This window comes from Rutilus rutilus (genome assembly GCF_951802725.1).
Source record: "Rutilus rutilus genome assembly, chromosome: 23".
Lineage (NCBI taxonomy): Eukaryota > Metazoa > Chordata > Actinopteri > Cypriniformes > Leuciscidae > Rutilus > Rutilus rutilus.
This window is the reverse complement of record NC_140233.1, coordinates 20,633,960-20,651,827: the sequence shown is the minus strand read 5'-3', so window position 1 is coordinate 20,651,827 and position 17,868 is coordinate 20,633,960. Positions and strand designations below refer to the sequence as shown.

The 17,868-nt window shown below is 50.1% G+C and overlaps 1 protein-coding gene across 1 annotated transcript; it reads left to right on the top strand.

Moving 5' to 3' along the window:
• Positions 1 to 2,460: 2,460 nt before the first annotated feature.
• Positions 2,461 to 17,783, top strand: LOC311283311 (uncharacterized protein; the record flags this gene model as incomplete). The annotated part of the gene is made up of 8 exons (XM_084397664.1): positions 2,461 to 2,563; positions 2,890 to 3,009; positions 6,693 to 6,702; positions 7,321 to 7,411; positions 8,578 to 8,732; positions 8,929 to 9,392; positions 17,138 to 17,343; positions 17,450 to 17,783. 8 exons carry the CDS (start codon positions 2,461 to 2,463, stop codon positions 17,654 to 17,656), a joined length of 1,356 nt encoding a protein of 451 aa, XP_084253790.1. The 3' UTR covers positions 17,657 to 17,783.
• Between the last annotated feature and the right edge of the window lie 85 nt (positions 17,784 to 17,868).

Below are 17,868 nucleotides of genomic sequence, written 5' to 3'. Positions count from 1 at the left end.
TGCAGTAAACGAGCCTGTTTTAATACATGCACGCCTGCAAACTAACGCCGATGCAAACATGATGACGCTCTCTGGCTACTCGCCCCTCTACCCGCTCTCTCTCCCTTTGTTTGTGCCGCGCAAACTGCGCCGTTCACAAGGGACGTCAGAAACGGACGGTCTCGGTGCTAGCTTTCTTTACGTTACAAGAAAGCTACCCCGCCCCTCGCGCCCCGTTCGTGTGCGTCACTCACCGGCGAAAAGAAGGAAGAGAGTGTTTTTAGTCCCGTCGAGGCCGGACCAACCTCCATTTCTCACACATTTCTCAGTCCCCTCCTAAGTTCAGGCAACTGGAAATATAAATATTGCAGTAAACGAGCCTGTTTTAATACATGCACGCCTGCAAACAAACGCCGTCACAAGACATGACGACGCTCTCTGGCTATTCGCCTATTACGACCCCTCTCCCGCTCTCTCTCTCCTTTTGTTTGAGCCACGCAAACTGCGCCGCTCACAAGGGATGTCAGAGCGGACGGTCACGAGCGATGTTCAGCACCCCGCGTGCCTCACTCACCGGCGAAAGGAAGAGAAAGAGTGTTTTTAGTCCCGCCGAGGCCGGACCAACCTCCAATTCTCACACATTTCTCAGTCCCCTCTTAAGTTCAGGCGGCTGGAAAAATCAATATTGCAGTAAACGAGCCTGTTATAATACACGCACGCCTGCAAACAAATGCCGACACAAAACATGATAACGCTCTCTTATATGCTCGCGCTAACCGAAAGCTTATGTGTTTCCCCCTGTGGTTCAGTGGCGAATCTTAGGCTTTCGCGCCAGAGACCCGTGTTCGAATCCCGGCTCGGGTGGCAGATAAAATTATGCTATTTGCTCCTCCGAACTCGCGGCCAGCTTTCTTACATACAGAAAGCGAACCCGCCTCTCGCACCCTCCCGCTCGCATGATGGTGCTCGAGTATTATGAGCGTCTAAACATATGAGTCTTCAAAGCATTTCGCTCTGTCAGTCCCCTCAAAAAAAGGCGACTGCAGATGTGTATTTTGCAGCCAACGAGCGCATTGTACAACTCACTCGCCTGCACCCAAACACCGTTTTTATGGCACCCCAGAGAAATCTCATAAGCAGAGAAATCTCAAAAGAGTATAATGTCTGATTATCCGGCTCACGCCGATGGTGTTATGAGTGTAGAAAATGTGCCCACGTCCCAGTGTTCAACCCTACACACAAGCACGATCTCCCCGGTGTCTCTCACAGAGCTCACTCTCATAAAGCGGGCACGCGCCGCTCGAGTGTTAAGCGTAGAAAATGTGCCCACGATCCCTTGCCCACACCTACCCACTGCTCGCTCTGTCACACGGTTGTCCCGGGGTTCAGATCCTCTAAAACTCCCAAACACTGGCCGTGTTGCGAACGTAAGCCCTGTGCCCGCTCACGAGCGCCCCATCTCCTCTGATACAGGTTCCCCATCCCCAGTGCGGCGATCTGAACCCAGACACCATTCGACCCCTAGCTATGCGTGCGAAAGCATGGGAAGAGATCCCGGGCGTGTCTGAATACTATAAAGCAGGGCTATCCGCAACAATTCGCTCGCCGTCCCCCGCGCTTCGAGCACGGACCGAGACGAGACGAGAGTGAATACAGAAGTAGCTCACCTACTTCAAGCAGAAATACAGCCGTTATTTCCTCGTGCCCAAGAAGGACGGAGCTCTCAGACCTATCTAAGATCTGAGATATTTGAACAAAGCTCTCATGAGACGACCATTCAAAATGATCACAACCAGACAAATCCTCGCGCAATTTTGCCAGAGGGACTGGTTTATTTCTCTCGATCTGAAAGATGCATATTTTCACATTCAGATTATACCCCGTCACAGGCCATTCTTGAGATTCGCCTTCGATGGTCAGGTATATCAATACACCGTCCTGCCGTTCGGCCTGTCTTTAGCACCCCGTACATTCACGAAGCGCATGGACGCGGCTTCTCAGCCATCTGGAAAGCCTGGGTCTCTCGGTCAACTGGACCAAGAGCTCATTACTGCCCCGTCAGTCAATTTCTTTTCTGGGAATAGAACTGGATTCGGTGGCTATGACGGCCAGACTGTCAATGCAGCGCGTCTTTCCAGACGGGCAGTCGGGTTCCACTGAGAACGTCTCAGAAAATGTTGGGCCACATGGCCTCAGCTGCAGCTGTGCTCCAGCTGGGTTTACTGTGCATGCGCCTGCTACAACGCTTGCTGAAAGCGCTAGTGCCTCACCGAGCCTGGACTGCCGGCGGCTCGCGAATCAGTGTGAATCAGGCTGGCGGCCGAATGGTACCACACGGGAGTGACAATGGGAGTTGTCTCGCACCGGAAAGTTGTCTCGACAGACGCCTCCAACCTAGGTTGGGGGGCTCTCCTCGAGGGCAGACCGGTCTATAGCCTCTGGTCAGACCGGGAGAAACGCCTTCACATAAACTGTCTAGAGATGCTGGCGGTCGAGAATGCGCTGAAGCACTTCCTCCCATACCTGCAGGATAACCATGTACTAGTCCGCATGGACAATACGTCAGTGGTGTCCTACGTGAACCGTCAGGGCGGAGTCAGATCCAAAATTCTCAGCGCCCTGGCGGAACGCCTCCTTGTTTGGGCTCAGCACTCACTGCGCTCGCTGAGAGCCGCGCACGTGCCCGGTCACCTGAACGATGGTCCAGACAGACTGTCCAGAGGCAATGTTCCCCCGGGGGAATGGTCTTTGCATCCCCAGACAGTCCAGTTACTGTGGAGCCTTTTCGGCAAAGCGAAAGTCGACCTCTTTGCGTCAAAAGACAACGCTCACTGCCCAAGGTTCTTTTCAAAGAGCGAGGAGCCAAGCGACCCGCTGTACGCTTTCCCCCCAGTCTCACTGTTACCACAGGTCATCGGGAGAATCAGGGAAACGCGCCACTCGGTGCTCCTCATAGCCCCGCACTGGGAGAACCAAACGTGGTTCCCGGAGTTAATGCGGCTGGCAGACTCAGCCCCATGGCCGATACCGGTGAGAAGAGACCTCCTCTCTCAAGCCCACGGCTCGATCTGGCATCCTCATCCAGAGCGCTAGTCTCTGTATGCATGGATACTCAACGGATACCCGTTGACCTGCCAAAAGGGGTTGTGAACACGATCACGCAGCCTAGAGCTCCCTCTACGAGACGGCTCTACACATCTAAATGGTCGGTTCCTATTTGGGATAGTCAAACGTGTGGGTGACTTACACGCGTTATCAGTTAACACCGCGTGCCTTGAGTTCGGACCTAATGACTCAAAAGTCATTCTCAAACCGAGGCATGGTTACGTCCCCAAAGTGATGGGCACTCCTTTCAGAGTGCAGGTCATTTCTCTCTCAGTCTTGCCGGCATCCGGCAGCGAGGTCGATAATAACCTCCTCTGCCCTGTCAGAGCACTGAGAAATTACATCACGCGCTCCGCCGCTGTCAGGCGCTCGGAGCAGCTTTTCATTTCATTTGGTGGGCGCACCAAGGGTCTCGCCGCCTCGAAACACAGTCTGTCCAGATGGATAGTGGACGCTATTACGGCTGCGTACGCGTCTAAAAACCTGCAGTGCCCTTTGGGCATCAGAGCTCACTCCACTAGAGGCATAGCCTCATCGTGGGCTCGGTCCAGCGGAATTTCTATTCATGACATTTGTACGGCGGCGGGCTGGGCCTCCCCCTCTACATTTGTTAGGTTTTACAACCTGGAAGTTCCCGCCCTGCAGGCTAAACTTTTATCAGTCTAAGTCGCGTGTATGCCCTGCCCACAATTTTTCGTGCGCGGGCTACTTCTACTCGATTTAGCTCTCCTGGTTGAGCTGCACTCTAAGGGTTGTGTCAGTTCAGTACAGACCGGCTGGGCCGCTCTGCACTCCCTACTGTGTGCTTATGTACATGCGCTAGCCACTCTGTTGGCCGCCTGTTTCCCACTCATCGTGTTCCCCGGGCTTTCCCTGGGACTCATACAGTGGATGCTGGGCGCGCACGGCGTTGACAAGGGGGTTCCCGTAGCGTAAGCAACTTACGCAATACGAGAGAACCTCTCGTAAGAGGACGTAATCGGTTACCTAATGTAACCTCTGTTCTCTCTAGAAGAGGGAACTAATATTGCGTAACCACGAGCTCATTTCGCTTCAGTCGATGAAAACCAGGGGAGCAGCCTCCGAGCCCTTCCTTATATACGCTAAACCACGCCCCTTCTGGCGGGCTGTGACGCGTGAGGGCACCAACGTGAGGGAGCCTGGCGTGACGTCACGCCAGGCTCAGTGGTAGGCTGCTGCAGTTGCCGCAGGGCAGCCAATGAGCACGGTAGATAGCCTGCTCTAGGTGTGCGTGCTGCTGCACTGCGTTGACAAGATTATAAAAATTAAGGATAATTTTTTGGCTTCATATCTCGAGAAAAGATGACTTTACCCGTAGCGTAAGCAACTTACGCAATACTCGTTCCCTCTTCTAGAGAGAACAGAGGTTACATTAGGTAACCGATTACGACTTCCTCTCATTTAAAAAAGCGCGTTACCATGGGGACCGTACTTGTGTGAAGCAGTGAGCACATGGGTGTGGGCACATTTTCTACACTTAAAGCACTTATACTCTTTTTGAGATTTATCTGGGTCGCCGTAAAAACGGCGTTTGTGTGCAGGCGAGCGAGTGTTATTACTGGCTCGTTGGCTGCGGTGTAAGCTGCTGCAGTAGCCTGAATAGAGGGGACTGACAGAGCTGGGCGCTTTGATGGCGGTCCGGCCGTAGCGGGACTCAACCATCTCTTCCTCCTTGTAGATGCTAGGAGGACTTCGCGGGCTCAGACTTCAACGCAATCTTGGGCCGCGGGCCCCGGGAGGGCGGCGGTCTGTGACGGCTGGTCGAGCGCGACCTAGGGCGGCCGCCCTGGCGTCGCTGCGAAGTGTTGGGAGGCCGGGAAGAGCGCTGTGTAGAGCTGCGCACAGGAGGCTGAGTTTGAGAGCGGCCTGTGGCTGAGCTCGAGCGGCGGGGCAGGAAGAGGTTCATAGCCTGCGACGCCTTCTGCACTTCGGAAAAGCGATCCACTATCCCGCTGACCGCAGGGCCGAAGAGGCCGGTGGGCGAGAGTGGGGCATTGAGAAATACAGCGCGCTCTGACTCACTCATATCCGCGAGCGTCAGCCAAAGATGCCTGTCGATGACGGTGAGCGCGGCCATAGATCTGCCGATGGCTTGTGCAGCAGTCTTGGTAGCATGGAGCGCAAGGTCCGTAGCGCTGCGCAGATCCGTTAAAGCTGATTGATCCGAGCCCTTCTCGTCCAGCTCACGGAGGAGGTCGGCTTGAAGGATCTGGAGTATAGCCATCGAGTGCAGGGCGGAAGCAGCCTGGCTGGAGGCGGCGAAAGCGCGGCCGGCGAGAGCTGAAGTAGTCCTGCAGGCTTTGGACGGCAGGGCAGACTCTGAGCGCCATCTAGCAGACGGCGGGCAAAGGTGCGTTGCCACAGCTTCCTCAACGGCGGGGATACCATTGTAGCCGTTTTCGGCGGCCCCGTCCACTTGGGAGAGAGCCGAGGAAACTGGCGAGCGGAGTCTGGCGGAGAATGGCGCATTCCAGGACTTTGAGAGCTCAGCGTGGAGCTCAGGCAGGAAGGGTGCTGACCTAGAGGCAGGCGCAGGGCGGCGGCTAGGTAAAAAGCACCCGTCGAGACGATTGGGCGCCGGCTCCTTAGGTGGGGACCAATCCAGTCCCATTCTCTCGACCGCTTGAGTGAGGAGGCGGAGAACCTCCGCGTTGACACTGGCGCGGGATCTGGCAGACTCCAAAGTCAAGGGGGCGGAGCGGTGAGAGCCCGACCACTCCTCGCTGTCAGACGCAAGCAGAGAGCAGCTGTCAGTGGCGTCATCTGCATCATCTCCCAGGACGACGGCAGTGCGGGCAGAAGCCGGCCGCTGCGCGTCGGTGAAAGGCGGGGGAGAAGGAGAGAGCGAGGCTCGCGGGAGAGGTTCCGGCGAGCACTCAGCTGTAGCGTCTAGTTCAGGCGGCCTTTGAGAGCGACGTTTCTTCTTACGTGGCCCAGAAGACGTGGCCGGAGAAGGTGGAGGTTCTTCAAATTTAGCGAGTCGAGCCCGTAGGGTCGACATCGGTAACTCCTCACACTGTTCGGAGAGAGCGCGGGCTGCGTGGTCGAAGCCCAGGCAGAGAGCGCACACCACGTGGCGGTCTCCGTCGCTGAGCGCGGCTCTGCATGAGCCACAGGATGAGCGAGGCATTTGAAACAACGCCTCGCACTCTTTTAGATGCAAGTGTGTCGCGGGGCGAGCACACAAACACACAAACACAGAGCGGATAAAAAAGGATATATGCCGGATAGCACAGCAGGCAGGGAAGGCTGAAGGCGGCGAAAGCGGCCGGTTGCTTGCTGGTCGCTTGCTTCGACGGCGGCTTCCTCAGAGATGCGATGCGAAGAGCTTCGCTGAAGAGACAGAAATCAGTGAAGCAGCCTCTGAGCCCTGCTTATATACGCTAAGCCACACCCCTAATGACGGGCTGTGACGCATTAAGCGCGCCAAGCGCGCTCATTGGACGTGACGTCATAGAGTATAAATTCCCCATGCTGACACAGTCACCTGCATTGCTTAGAGATTCATTCATCTTACAGGTAACTTTTACTGACCTATCTCATTTATTGTTGATTCTTATCTCATGATAGTGTTGTTGTTTTTTCAGTGTTTTCCAGGTACTTCCTTTACAGACAAAAAATGTCAGAGAGCCAAGGTGGGTAATAACTTCTGAACTGTTTTTTACCGATAAAATGTAAACATCTCACATGATGTTGTTAATAATTGACACACGTCTGCGCAAAACCATCAAGTTGTAACTTTCACATTTGTAATTCTACAGAAATTGAGGTCGCAAGTAGCCCTGAGTTTATCAAGGAGCTTCTTCCATCTGCTCAGCGGACAGCTCTGCTCTACCATCTCTCTTATCTCTGTTTGGCTAAGTTCTACCAGAAAGACTCGGGAGAATTATTTCAATAAACCATACATTTATTGACAACTCAGCAAGCTGATAATATACAAAGTCATTTGCCGTAGTGCATAATCCGAGGGTATCGGATCTGCAATTCCTGCCTGAAGACGAAGGCAGGGGCGCAGCCGACCCCCCCGGGAGGTATGGACAGGACCATCCTGGTAGTGGTGGGGAGGATGGGGGTAATCGTCGCTTCAGTATCTGCGAACTCAAACATGTGTAAGTACCGAGCTTTTATACAATGAGCCAACGAATATGATTGGATAGAAGTGAAGGCAATAGGTGACATAGTAATTGAGTCTTCCCGGCAGAACTTATGCTAAAGCTTTCATTTCCCCAAGTTGGAGAGGGTTCTCCGAGAGCGTGCTGTTGAAACTCAGCTTCTCTTTGGGTCTTCTGAGGCTCTTCTGCTGAAGGTAAAGCCAATGTTCTTTATCCATTTCTTTTATTGCACACCGCATCCAATAACACTCTTAAGGACTCCAAAAGTATGTTTTCACAGAAATGCCATAGAAGAACCATTTTTGGTTAACCAAAGAAACTTTCAGTGAAGAGTTCTTAAAAGAGCCATGTGAAGAATATTATACAAATCCAAATAACCTGTTACCAATAGAACCTTTTGTGCAAAGAAAAGTTTTATGGATTTAAGTGCCAATAAAGAACCGTTATCTTTAAGAGTGTACTACCGTCAGTCCAAGAGATGAGTGCATTATTTTAAATATTGCCAAGATCTGTCCACCATTCTCCTCAACGAGAGAGATGGCAGTCATTAAATAATTTTAAAATCTGCAGTGTTTAGATGAATATTTAAATATGTAATACATTCTATCTCTCAATTACACAACAATCACATAATACAAATGTTTAAGGAAGCTTCTGATCACAGAAATCTGCAATCACAACCTGATCTCACGGCAATTCGTACATATTTTACGAGGTGGCTGATTTGTCCGAATTCATACAACCTAACTCGTACAAATTCGTACAATTTTTACTAAATCGTACATATTTTACGAGTTGCCAAATTTGTATGAATTCGCACGAATGACCTACCCATGACCCCGCCCCTAAACCTACCCATCACTAGGGTTTAGACAAATTGCATGAATTTGTACAAATGAGGTTGAACAAATTAGGTTGTACAAATGAGGTTGTACGAATTCGTACGAATTAGCCACCTCGTACTCACTCATACGAATTCGTACGAATTGATTGTGAGATAGCGTTGGGAATTCATTCTACTCAAGTTTATTTGAAAATGTTATACCATATAGATCACTTCACTCTGATTGAGTGAAGGAATGAATGAGAAGCAGACCCCTAGAGCAAACCCAACTATTACGTAATCATCATGGACTAATGACAGTTCGAAGGAGTTTACTAGCCGCCACAAACTTCTCTGGAATGTTGGCTTTGGTGAGCTGTTTCGAACTACTGAAACTTATTTCAATAAGATTGCAGCCTGATCTTTGAACTGGTCACGAGACACTATATTTCATTGATTGATTGATTTTTACTAGATGTTTCCTATGTAAAATATGAAACGTGGATAAACAATGTAAGTATTTCTGTTGTCTTTCAGTGTGCGGCCACAAGTAAAAAACTAGTTTCCACACTTCTGCCGGCGCTGAAGGTTGCCGTTGAAAAGGATAAAAGCATTGTGGCTATTAAGTCCCTGGAAAAAGCCAGAGTATGGATCACTGAAATTGTTGACAAAGTGGGACAGATGGTAGACAGGTAAAATGTTTTAGCATAAGAAAGTTTAGTAAGATTTGTTCAATTTTCCATATCTGGAACATTTTCAATACGGCCACTGCCAAAAGTCCTCTGGATGAAACAGAATGTCAGCATGTAAATCAAGTGTATATCAGTGTATATCAAGAATTTTTACTGTGCTTTAGCTCACGATTAATCTGAAATCTGTTATCGCCAGATATGAGAAACACAACCACAGTGTGGCTTCCTGCACCAGTGATGTAATTCTTGAAAAGTCTGAGACAGAGAGAAAAAAAGCACAAACTACTAAGGAGATAGAGGCCCAGGAGAAGGCGGTGAGAGATCTCGATGATCAACTGAAGAACAACAATGAGAAAATTGGACAAATTGAGGCAAAGATTTCAGAGAAAAACCAAGAGCTGTATAATCATGTCAAAGAGTCTTCTAGCAAAAGTAATGGTCTGGGTATCTTGTCTGCCCTTGTACCATTTGTTGGACCCATTGTTAAATCAATTTATGATGCTAAAACTGGCCCTGAAACAGCTGCGAAAACCCAGGTTCTGTCCAGCCAATTGACCCAACTCTCCATTGAGAAGTCAAGTCTAATGAGCAAGGAGTGGAGCATCCATGTCAGGATGACGGATATGCAGCTGAAGTTGGCAAGCATGAAAATAGAAAATGGTAAGTTTCTTGGTGACACTTTATAATAACTTTCATTAATCAATCATTAACAATCATTGCATAATGTTTTATAGATCATTAGTTAATATATTTGCACATAGCTAGACATATGAGATAATGTGCCTGTTAATGTTTAATTAACTTAATCAACATTACATAATGATTAACAGATATGTTTTTAATGTAAATCGAAATGCTGATATTTTATTAAACTTTCAATCAGCATGATCAAGCACTTTTTAAAAAATCTACAAATGACTGGTTTACAATGATTAAAAGCTTCATTGATAAATTATTAAAAACATTATATAATGCTTAACAGATCATTAGTTCATATATATTCAAATAGCTATAAAAAAGTAGTGATAATATGCTTGTTAATATTTAAATGATCTGTTAATCATTAAATTATCAGATTATTAATTATCAAATGTCATTAAACTTCAATTCATGAGTTACCTTGTTTTTAATATATATAGTAATTTTAAGCACTTCACACACTATTCATGTTAACATATTATTCAATAACTCATGACAGTCTGTAAAGGTCACATATTTGGTCTTTGTTTGCTGTGGAGTGTATGCAGGCTAGGGTTCTAGTTCTTTGACTATTTTTCAAATGAAGATTTCCTGAATTATAAATCGATTAAATTTAGCTTTCAAACAATGTAACAAATGTAACTGTTTATAAGTAAGTAGCACTTCCTAAAACGTACTCGGTTACTGACGTAACCTCTGTTCTCTCTAGAGAGGGAACGAGTATTGCGTAAGCTAGCTTACGCTGCGGGAAAGTCTCCTTTCTCGAGATACTGAAGCCAAAAATTATCCTTAATTTTTTAAATCTTGTCAACGCAGTGCGGCAGCCTGCAGACCTAGGGCAGGCGAATCGCGTGCCCATTGGCTGCTCTGCGGCAACTGCAGCAGCCTATGGCTGAGCCTTGCGCGTGACGTCACGTCCAATGAGCGCGCTTGGCGCGCTTAATGCGTCACAGCCCGTCATTAGGGGTGTGGCTTAGCGTATATAAGCAAGGTACAGAGGCTGCTTCGCTGGTTTCTGTCGCATGAAGCGAAATGAGCTCGTGGCGAGAGCACGGCGGGTTACGCAATACTCGTTCCCTCTCTAGAGAGAACAGAGGTTACGTCAGTAACCGAGTACGTTCTCTTACGAGAGGTTCTCTCGTATTGCGTAAGCTAGCTTACGCTGCGGGAACACCCTTGTCAACGCCGTGCGCGCGCCCAGCATCCTGAATGAATCCCATGGGGAGCCCAGGGAACGAGAAGCGGAGCTGGGCGGCCAAGATACCACAGTACACAAGCACATAATATGGGGCAGGGAGCGGCACAGCCGGTCCAACTGACACTTTCCACATAGTGCAGCTCAACCAGTAGAGCTAAATCAGCAACATAGCCCGCGCACAGACAGTGGGCTGGCTACGCGAGACTTAGACTGATAACACTTTGGCCTGCAAAGCGGGAACTTCCAGGTTGTAAAACCTAACAAATGTGGAAGGGGAGGCCCAGCCTGCCGCTGCACAAATGTCATGAATGGGAATCCCACTGGACCACGCCCACGATGAGGCCATGCCTCTGGTGGAGTGCGCCCGAATGCCCAAAGGGCACTGCAGGTTTTTAGATGCGTAAGCAGCTGCGATAGCGTCAACTATCCATCTGGATAGGGTGTGTTTCGAGGCGGCGAGACCCTTGGTGCGCCCACCAAACGAAACAAAGAGCTGCTCTGAACGCCTGAAGGCGGCGGAGCGTGAAATATAGCTTCTCAGCGCCCTGACTGGGCAGAGGAGATTACTATCTGCCTCGCAGCCAGCATTCGGCAGGGCTGAAAGGGAAATGACCTGCGCTCTGAAGGGAGTGCCCAAAATTTTGGGGACATACCCATGCCTCGGTCTGAGAATAACTTTAGAGTCATTGGGTCCGAACTCGAGGCACGCAGCGTTAGTGGATAACGCGTGAAGGTCTCCCACACGTTTTACTGAAGACAGTGCTATCAGAAAAACGGTTTTGAGCGTGAGGTATTTCATATCCACAGTTTCCAGGGGTTCAAAGGGATGTGCTTTCAGGGCGTCTAAGACCAGTGAAAGATCCCACATAGGAACCGAAGGGGGTCGCGGGGGGTTCATCCTTCTCGCTCCTCTAAGGAAGCGGATGACAAACTCGTTCCTTCCTAATGCGCGGCCCGGCTCTGAGACAGAGAGCGCTGAAATGGCCGCGACATAGACTTTGAGCGTGGAGGGGGACCTGCCCGCGTCCAGTAGCTCTTGAAGGAAGCACAATACTTGCGAGACCCCACATGTCTGTGGATCGAGCCCTCTGGCAGTGCACCATTTGTTAAACACCGACCATTTAGACGTGTAGAGCCGCCTCGTGGAGGGAGCTCTAGATTGTATGATCGTGTTCATCACCCCTTCTGGTAAATCAGCATGTAATTGTTGAGGCTCCACGCATGCAGAGACCAGCGCTCTGGGTGGGGATGCCAAATCGAGCCGCGGGCTTGAGAGAGAAGGTCTCTCCGCACCGGGATCGGCCAAGGGGCTGAATCTGCCAATTGTATGAGTTCCGGGAACCAAGCTTGGTTCTCCCAGAACGGGGCTATGAGGAGCACTGTGTGGCGCGCTTTCCTGGCTCTCTCGATGACCTGAGGCAGCAGAGAGACCGGGGGAAAAGCATATAGCGGGCCGCTGGGCCACGTCTGGGCCAGCGCGTCCTCGCTCTTGAAAAGAATACTGGGCAGTGTGCGTTGTCTTTTGACGCAAAGAGGTCGACTTTCGCTCTGCCAAAGCGGCGCCACAGCGACTGGACTGTTTGGAGGTGTAGAGACCACTCCCCAGGGGAACGTTGTCCCTGGACAGTCTGTCGGGGCCCTCGTTCAGATGGCCAGGCACATGCGATGCTCTCAGAGAGCGCCGAGAGTGCTGAGCCCATACGAGGAGGCGTTCCGTCAGGGCGCAGAGCTTTTTTTTTTTTTTTTTTTTTGATCTGACACCGCCCTGGTGGTTCACATAGGCCACTACTGATGTGTTGTCCGTGCGGACTAGAACATGGTGACCATGGAGGAATAGGAGGAAGTGCATGAGCGCTTTCTCGACCGCGAGCATCTCTAGACAGTTTATGTGTAGGAGATTCTCCTGGTCTGACCAGCGGCCATAGACCGGTCTGCCTTCGAAGAGCGCTCCCCAACCTAGGTTGGACGCGTCTGTTGAGACAACTTTCCGGTGTGAAATCACTCCCATAATCACTCCAGTGTGATACCATTCAGCTGCTAGCCAGGGCTGCAGGGCTGAGACACAGCCCTGAGTCACTCTGATTAGCGAGCCACCGGTCGCCCAGGCTCGATGGGATACGCGCGCTCTTAGCCAGCGTTGAAGCGGGCGCATGCGCACTGCTGCAGCTGAGGCCATATGCCCCAGGATGCGCTGAAATGCTTTCAGAGGAACCCGATTGCCTTCTTTGAAGGATGCGGCGAGGCGCCGGATGCGGCGCGCGCACTGCTCCGACAATCTGGCCGTCATCGCCACCGAGTCCAGTTCTATTCCGAGAAAGGAAATTGACTGACGGGGCGAGAGCGAGCTCTTGGTCCAATTGACCGCTAGACCCAGACCTTCCAGATGGCTGAGAAGCACTGTTCTGTGAGACACAAGTTCTGTCTCTGACTGCGCTAGAACAAGCCAGTCGTCCAGATAGTTCAGAATTCGCATTCCCTGACTTTTCAGGGGCGCGAGAGCCGTGTCCATGCATTTCGTAAATGTACGGTGTGCTAAAGACAGGCCGAACGGCAGGATTGTGTATTGATAAGCTCGACCGTCGAAGGCGAATCTCAAGAATGGCCTGTGACGGGGGGTTATCTGGATCTGGAAATACGCGTCTTTCAGATCGAGAGAGATAAACCAGTCTCCTGGGCGGATCTGCGCAAGGATCTGTCTGGTTGTAATCATCTTGAACGGCCGTCTCATGAGAGCCGTGTTCAGATGTCTCAGATCTAAAATAGGTCTTAATGCTCCGTCCTTCTTGGGAACGAGGAAGTAACGGCTGTAAAAGCCTGACTCGCTCAAGGAAGGATGAACCTGTTCTATGGCCCCTTTGCGCAGCAGCTTCGCTATTTCTGCTCGAAGCAGGTGCGCTGCTTCTAAACCCACTTTCGTCTCCGTCTGCGCTAGAAGCGCGGGGGGCGACGAGCGAATTGAGGCGAATAGCCGTGTTTTGTAGTGTTCAACACCCATTCTGACGCGCCCTGAATAGCTTCCCATGCTTTTGCACGCATAGCTAGGGGTCGAATGGTCTCTGGGTTCAGATCGCCGCGCTGTGCGGGATGGAGAACCTGTATCAGAGAGGATGGGGCGGCGCGCGCGCCGCCGGTGCTCAAACACGGGGGCTGATAAACAGTATTGGCCGGCTGTACAGCGTTCAGTAGCTCGGTCCTGAAGGATGGAGCGCGTTTTGCTGTCAAACACCCCTGGCGCGAGAGGGGATATAGTGTCTGAAAGTGAGTGCGCGTGCTCGTGAGCGGGCGCAGGGTTTACACTTATAACACGGCCAGTGTTTTGGAAGCTTTAGAGGGTCTGTAACCCGGGGTAACCGTATGGCAGAGCGAGCAGCAAGTAGGTGTGAGCACAGAGTTGTGGGCACATTTACTACACTTAATACTCGAGCGGCGTGTTTCCGCTTTATGAGAGAGCGCTCTGAGCGCATTACCATGGGAACCATGTTGTGTGAAGCAGTGAACACATGGGAGTGGGCACATTTTCTATACTTAATATCCCCTCGGCCTGAGCCGTTGCAACTCGAGCAGCGGGTAGGTGTGAGCACAGAGTTGTGGGCACATTTACTACACTTAATACTCGAGCGGTGAGTGTCCGCCTATGAGAGAGCGCTCTGAGCGCGTAACCATGGGGACCGTGTTTGTGCGAAGCAGTGAGCACATGGGAGTGGGCACATTTCTACACTTATGACACCCTCGGCCGGAGCCGGAGTGTTTCGGGGCTTTAGAGGGTCTGTAACCCGAGGTAACTGAATGGCAGAGCGAGCAGCGGGTATGTGTGAGCACAGAGTTGTGGGCACATTTACTACACTTAATACTCGAACGGCGCGTGTCCGCTTTAAGAGAGAGAGCGCTCTGAGCGCGTTACCATGGGGACCGTGTTTGTGTGAAGCAGTGAGCACATGAGAGTGGGCACATTTTCTACACTTATCTTCGGCTAGAGCTGGAATGTTAGTGAGCTTTAGAGGATCTGCAACCCGGGGTAACTGAGTGGCAGAGCGAGCAACGGGTAGGTGTGAGCACAGAGTTGTGGGCACATTTCCTACACTTAGTACTCAAGCGGCGTGTGACCGCTTTAAGAGAGTGCGCTCTGTGGACGTTACCGGGGAGACCGTGTTTGTGTGTAGCAGTGAGCACGTGGGAGTGGGCACATTTTCTACACGTATAACACCATCGGTGTTATAGGAAACTGATAGAGCGAGAAGCTTTGATGGCTCATAAGTTTAGACGCTCATAAATACTCAAGCACCATCCTGCGAGATACGGGTTCGCTTTCTGTATGTGAGAAAGCTGGCCGCGAGCTCGGAGAAGCCAGCAGAAAAAAAAATATATATATATTTATCTGCCGCCAGAGCAGGATTCGAACAAGAGACTCCCGTGTGGAAGTCCAATGCTCTGCCACTGAGCCACAGGAGCACACATAAACTTTTAGTTAGTGCGAGCATATGACCGAGCGATGTTTCGTTTCGGCGTTTGTTTGCAGACGCGCGCGTGTAATAAAACAGGCTCGTTACTGCAGTATAGTATTTCCAGCCGCCTGAACTTGGAGGGGACTGAGAATATACGAGGACGAAAACACTCTCTCTTCCTCTTTTCGCCGGTGCTCGTGACGTCCGCTCTGATGTCCCTTGATAACGGCGCAGTTGCGCGGCTCGAACAAGGGAGAGAGAGCGGGAAGATGTCATCATGTGCTATGACATCGTATGTTTGCAGGCGTGCGTGTATTAAAACAGGCTCGTTTACTGCAATATTGACATTTCTAGTCGCCTGAGCTTAGGAGGGGACTGAGAAATGTGTGAGAAACGGAGGTGGCCGGAGAGTGACGCACGCGACCGAGACGCGGGGTAGCTTTCTTATAACGTAAAGGAAGCCAGCCCGTGACCGTCTACTCCTGACATCCCTTGTGAGCGGCGCGTTTGCGCGGCTCGAACAGAGGGGGAGAGCGCAGGGAGGGGCGTGCGTCGTCCGGGGGGTAGCTTTCTTGTAACGTAAAGGAAGCTATAGCCCGAGACCGTCCGTTTCTGACATCTCTTGTGAGCGGCGCCGTTTGCGCGGCTTGACAGAGGGGAGAAAGCAGCTGTCTAAGAAAACAGCGCTGTCTGCTTCATCCCCTGAGGCGACGGCAGTGCGGGCGAAGCCGGCCGCTGCGCGTCGGGAGGTGGGGAGAAGGAAATAGCGAGGCTCGCGGGAGGGGCTCCGGCGAGCGCTCAGCTGTCATAGAAGCCCAGGCAGAGAGCGCACACCACGTGGCGGTCTCCGTCGCTGAGCGCGGCTCTGCACGAGCCACAGGATGAGCGAGGCATTTGCAACAACGCCTCGCGCTCTTTTAGATGCAAGTGTGTCGCGGCGGACACACAAAACACACAACACAGAGCAAGAAAAGGATATATATGCCGGATGGCGCAGCAGGCAGGGAAGGCTGAAGGCGGCGAGCGGCCGGCGTCCTCAGGCTGAAATCCTCGGCGTGCTGGTCGCTTGATTCGACGGCGGCTTCCTCGGAGATCAGCGATGCGAAGAGCTTCGCTGAAGAGACAGAAATCAGCGAAGCAGCCTCTGTACCTTGCTTATATACGCTAAGCCACACCCCTAATGACGGGCTGTGACGCATTAAGCGCGCCAAGCGCGCTCATTGGACGTGACGTCACGCGCAAGGCTCAGCCATAGGCTGCTGCAGTTGCCGCAGAGCAGCCAATGGGCACGCGATTCGCCTGCCCTAGGTCTGCAGGCTGCCGCACTGCGTTGACAAGATTTAAAAAATTAAGGATAATTTTTGGCTTCAGTATCTCGAGAAAGGAGACTTTCCCGCAGCGTAAGCTAGCTTACGCAATACGAGAGAACCTCTCGTAAGAGAACTTACAGGACTTTTAAGAACTTTCTGGAATTTATCAGAAAGAGAGAGAGAGAGCGCTATATGAGCAAACAACTCATCTTGATACATGAAATTTGTTTCAGTAGCAATATATAATGTTACACAAGATAAGTGAAACTACCTCCCAGAAGAACAAGGCTATCTGGACCAATAATCTAGTGAGATTTCAGCAATCAGAAGAAGAGGAAGTGTGCCTTTAGAAGAATCTTCATTACAAGACAAGGGCAGAATGCCACTCCAAATGCAAATTATTGGACAATACCAGTTTCATTAGACTTTTGAAGCCACAAAATTATGTAAGAATGAATTGAAATGGAAAATTCTATTTATTCTTCCATAATTTTGTGACTTCTATGGATATTTCCACTATTTGCTTCTTTCTTCCTTTGATTTCTGCCCCAAGAAACTGGTCCCGTCCAATAATTCTCATTTGGAGTGGCATTCTGCACTTTTCTTCTAGTGAAGATTCTTCTACAGGATTCCTCTAAAGATGGACCAGATTCTTTCACTTAAAAGATCAATCATGCTCAACACATTCCCTGATTTACACCAGAAGCCTCAGGGTGATCTCTCATAATTAATATCTGCTTCATATTATTTCTAAAGGTTCAATACCCGACCCTGTTCATCTGAATGACGTCCAAAAATGCCTTTCCCAAATCCAAAACATTCTGATTCAGCTTCAGAAGTTCTGGGAATCAGTGGGTGTAATGCTGGAGGCTCTCAAAGACGAAACTTTTGCTAATGAACACTTCATCGAGGAGATTGAATTGAAGCAGATCTTTCTGGACTCTATTACTACAGCACAAGAGGTAACTTAGACATTGAGAAAATGTTCAGTTGCAGGATTACAGAAATTGTTTTCACCTTGATTATATTCTTTTTTCTTTGATTGATTTTGTACCTCAAATCTTTCAGCATTGGAAGGTCTTCGGTGAAACCTGTCTGAATGCAAAGAGCATCTTTAGCATGCAGACTAAAGATGCGTATAAGTTCCTGGAGACCAGCCCATCTGCACTGACACCAGAGCAATGGAAAACCGAGTATGAAAATGTCATAGAGGATCTGGATAAAATAAGTCCTGACCCCTTCAATCCCGAAGCACCAGCTCCCATTGCTCCGTAATGTACAAACTTAAAAAGTCTTTACAGTATAAACAGAGTACTGTACATACCTACAATGTTTCAGGCTTACTGCTTTGAATAAAACATTTGTTATTTCTGATGCTGTTTTAATAAAACCTTTTCATTTCAAATGATTTTCATTTCTAATAATGACATTTATTTTCATTGGGGTTGTAATACAGAGGTTGATCATCCAAATGCATATTAGAGTAT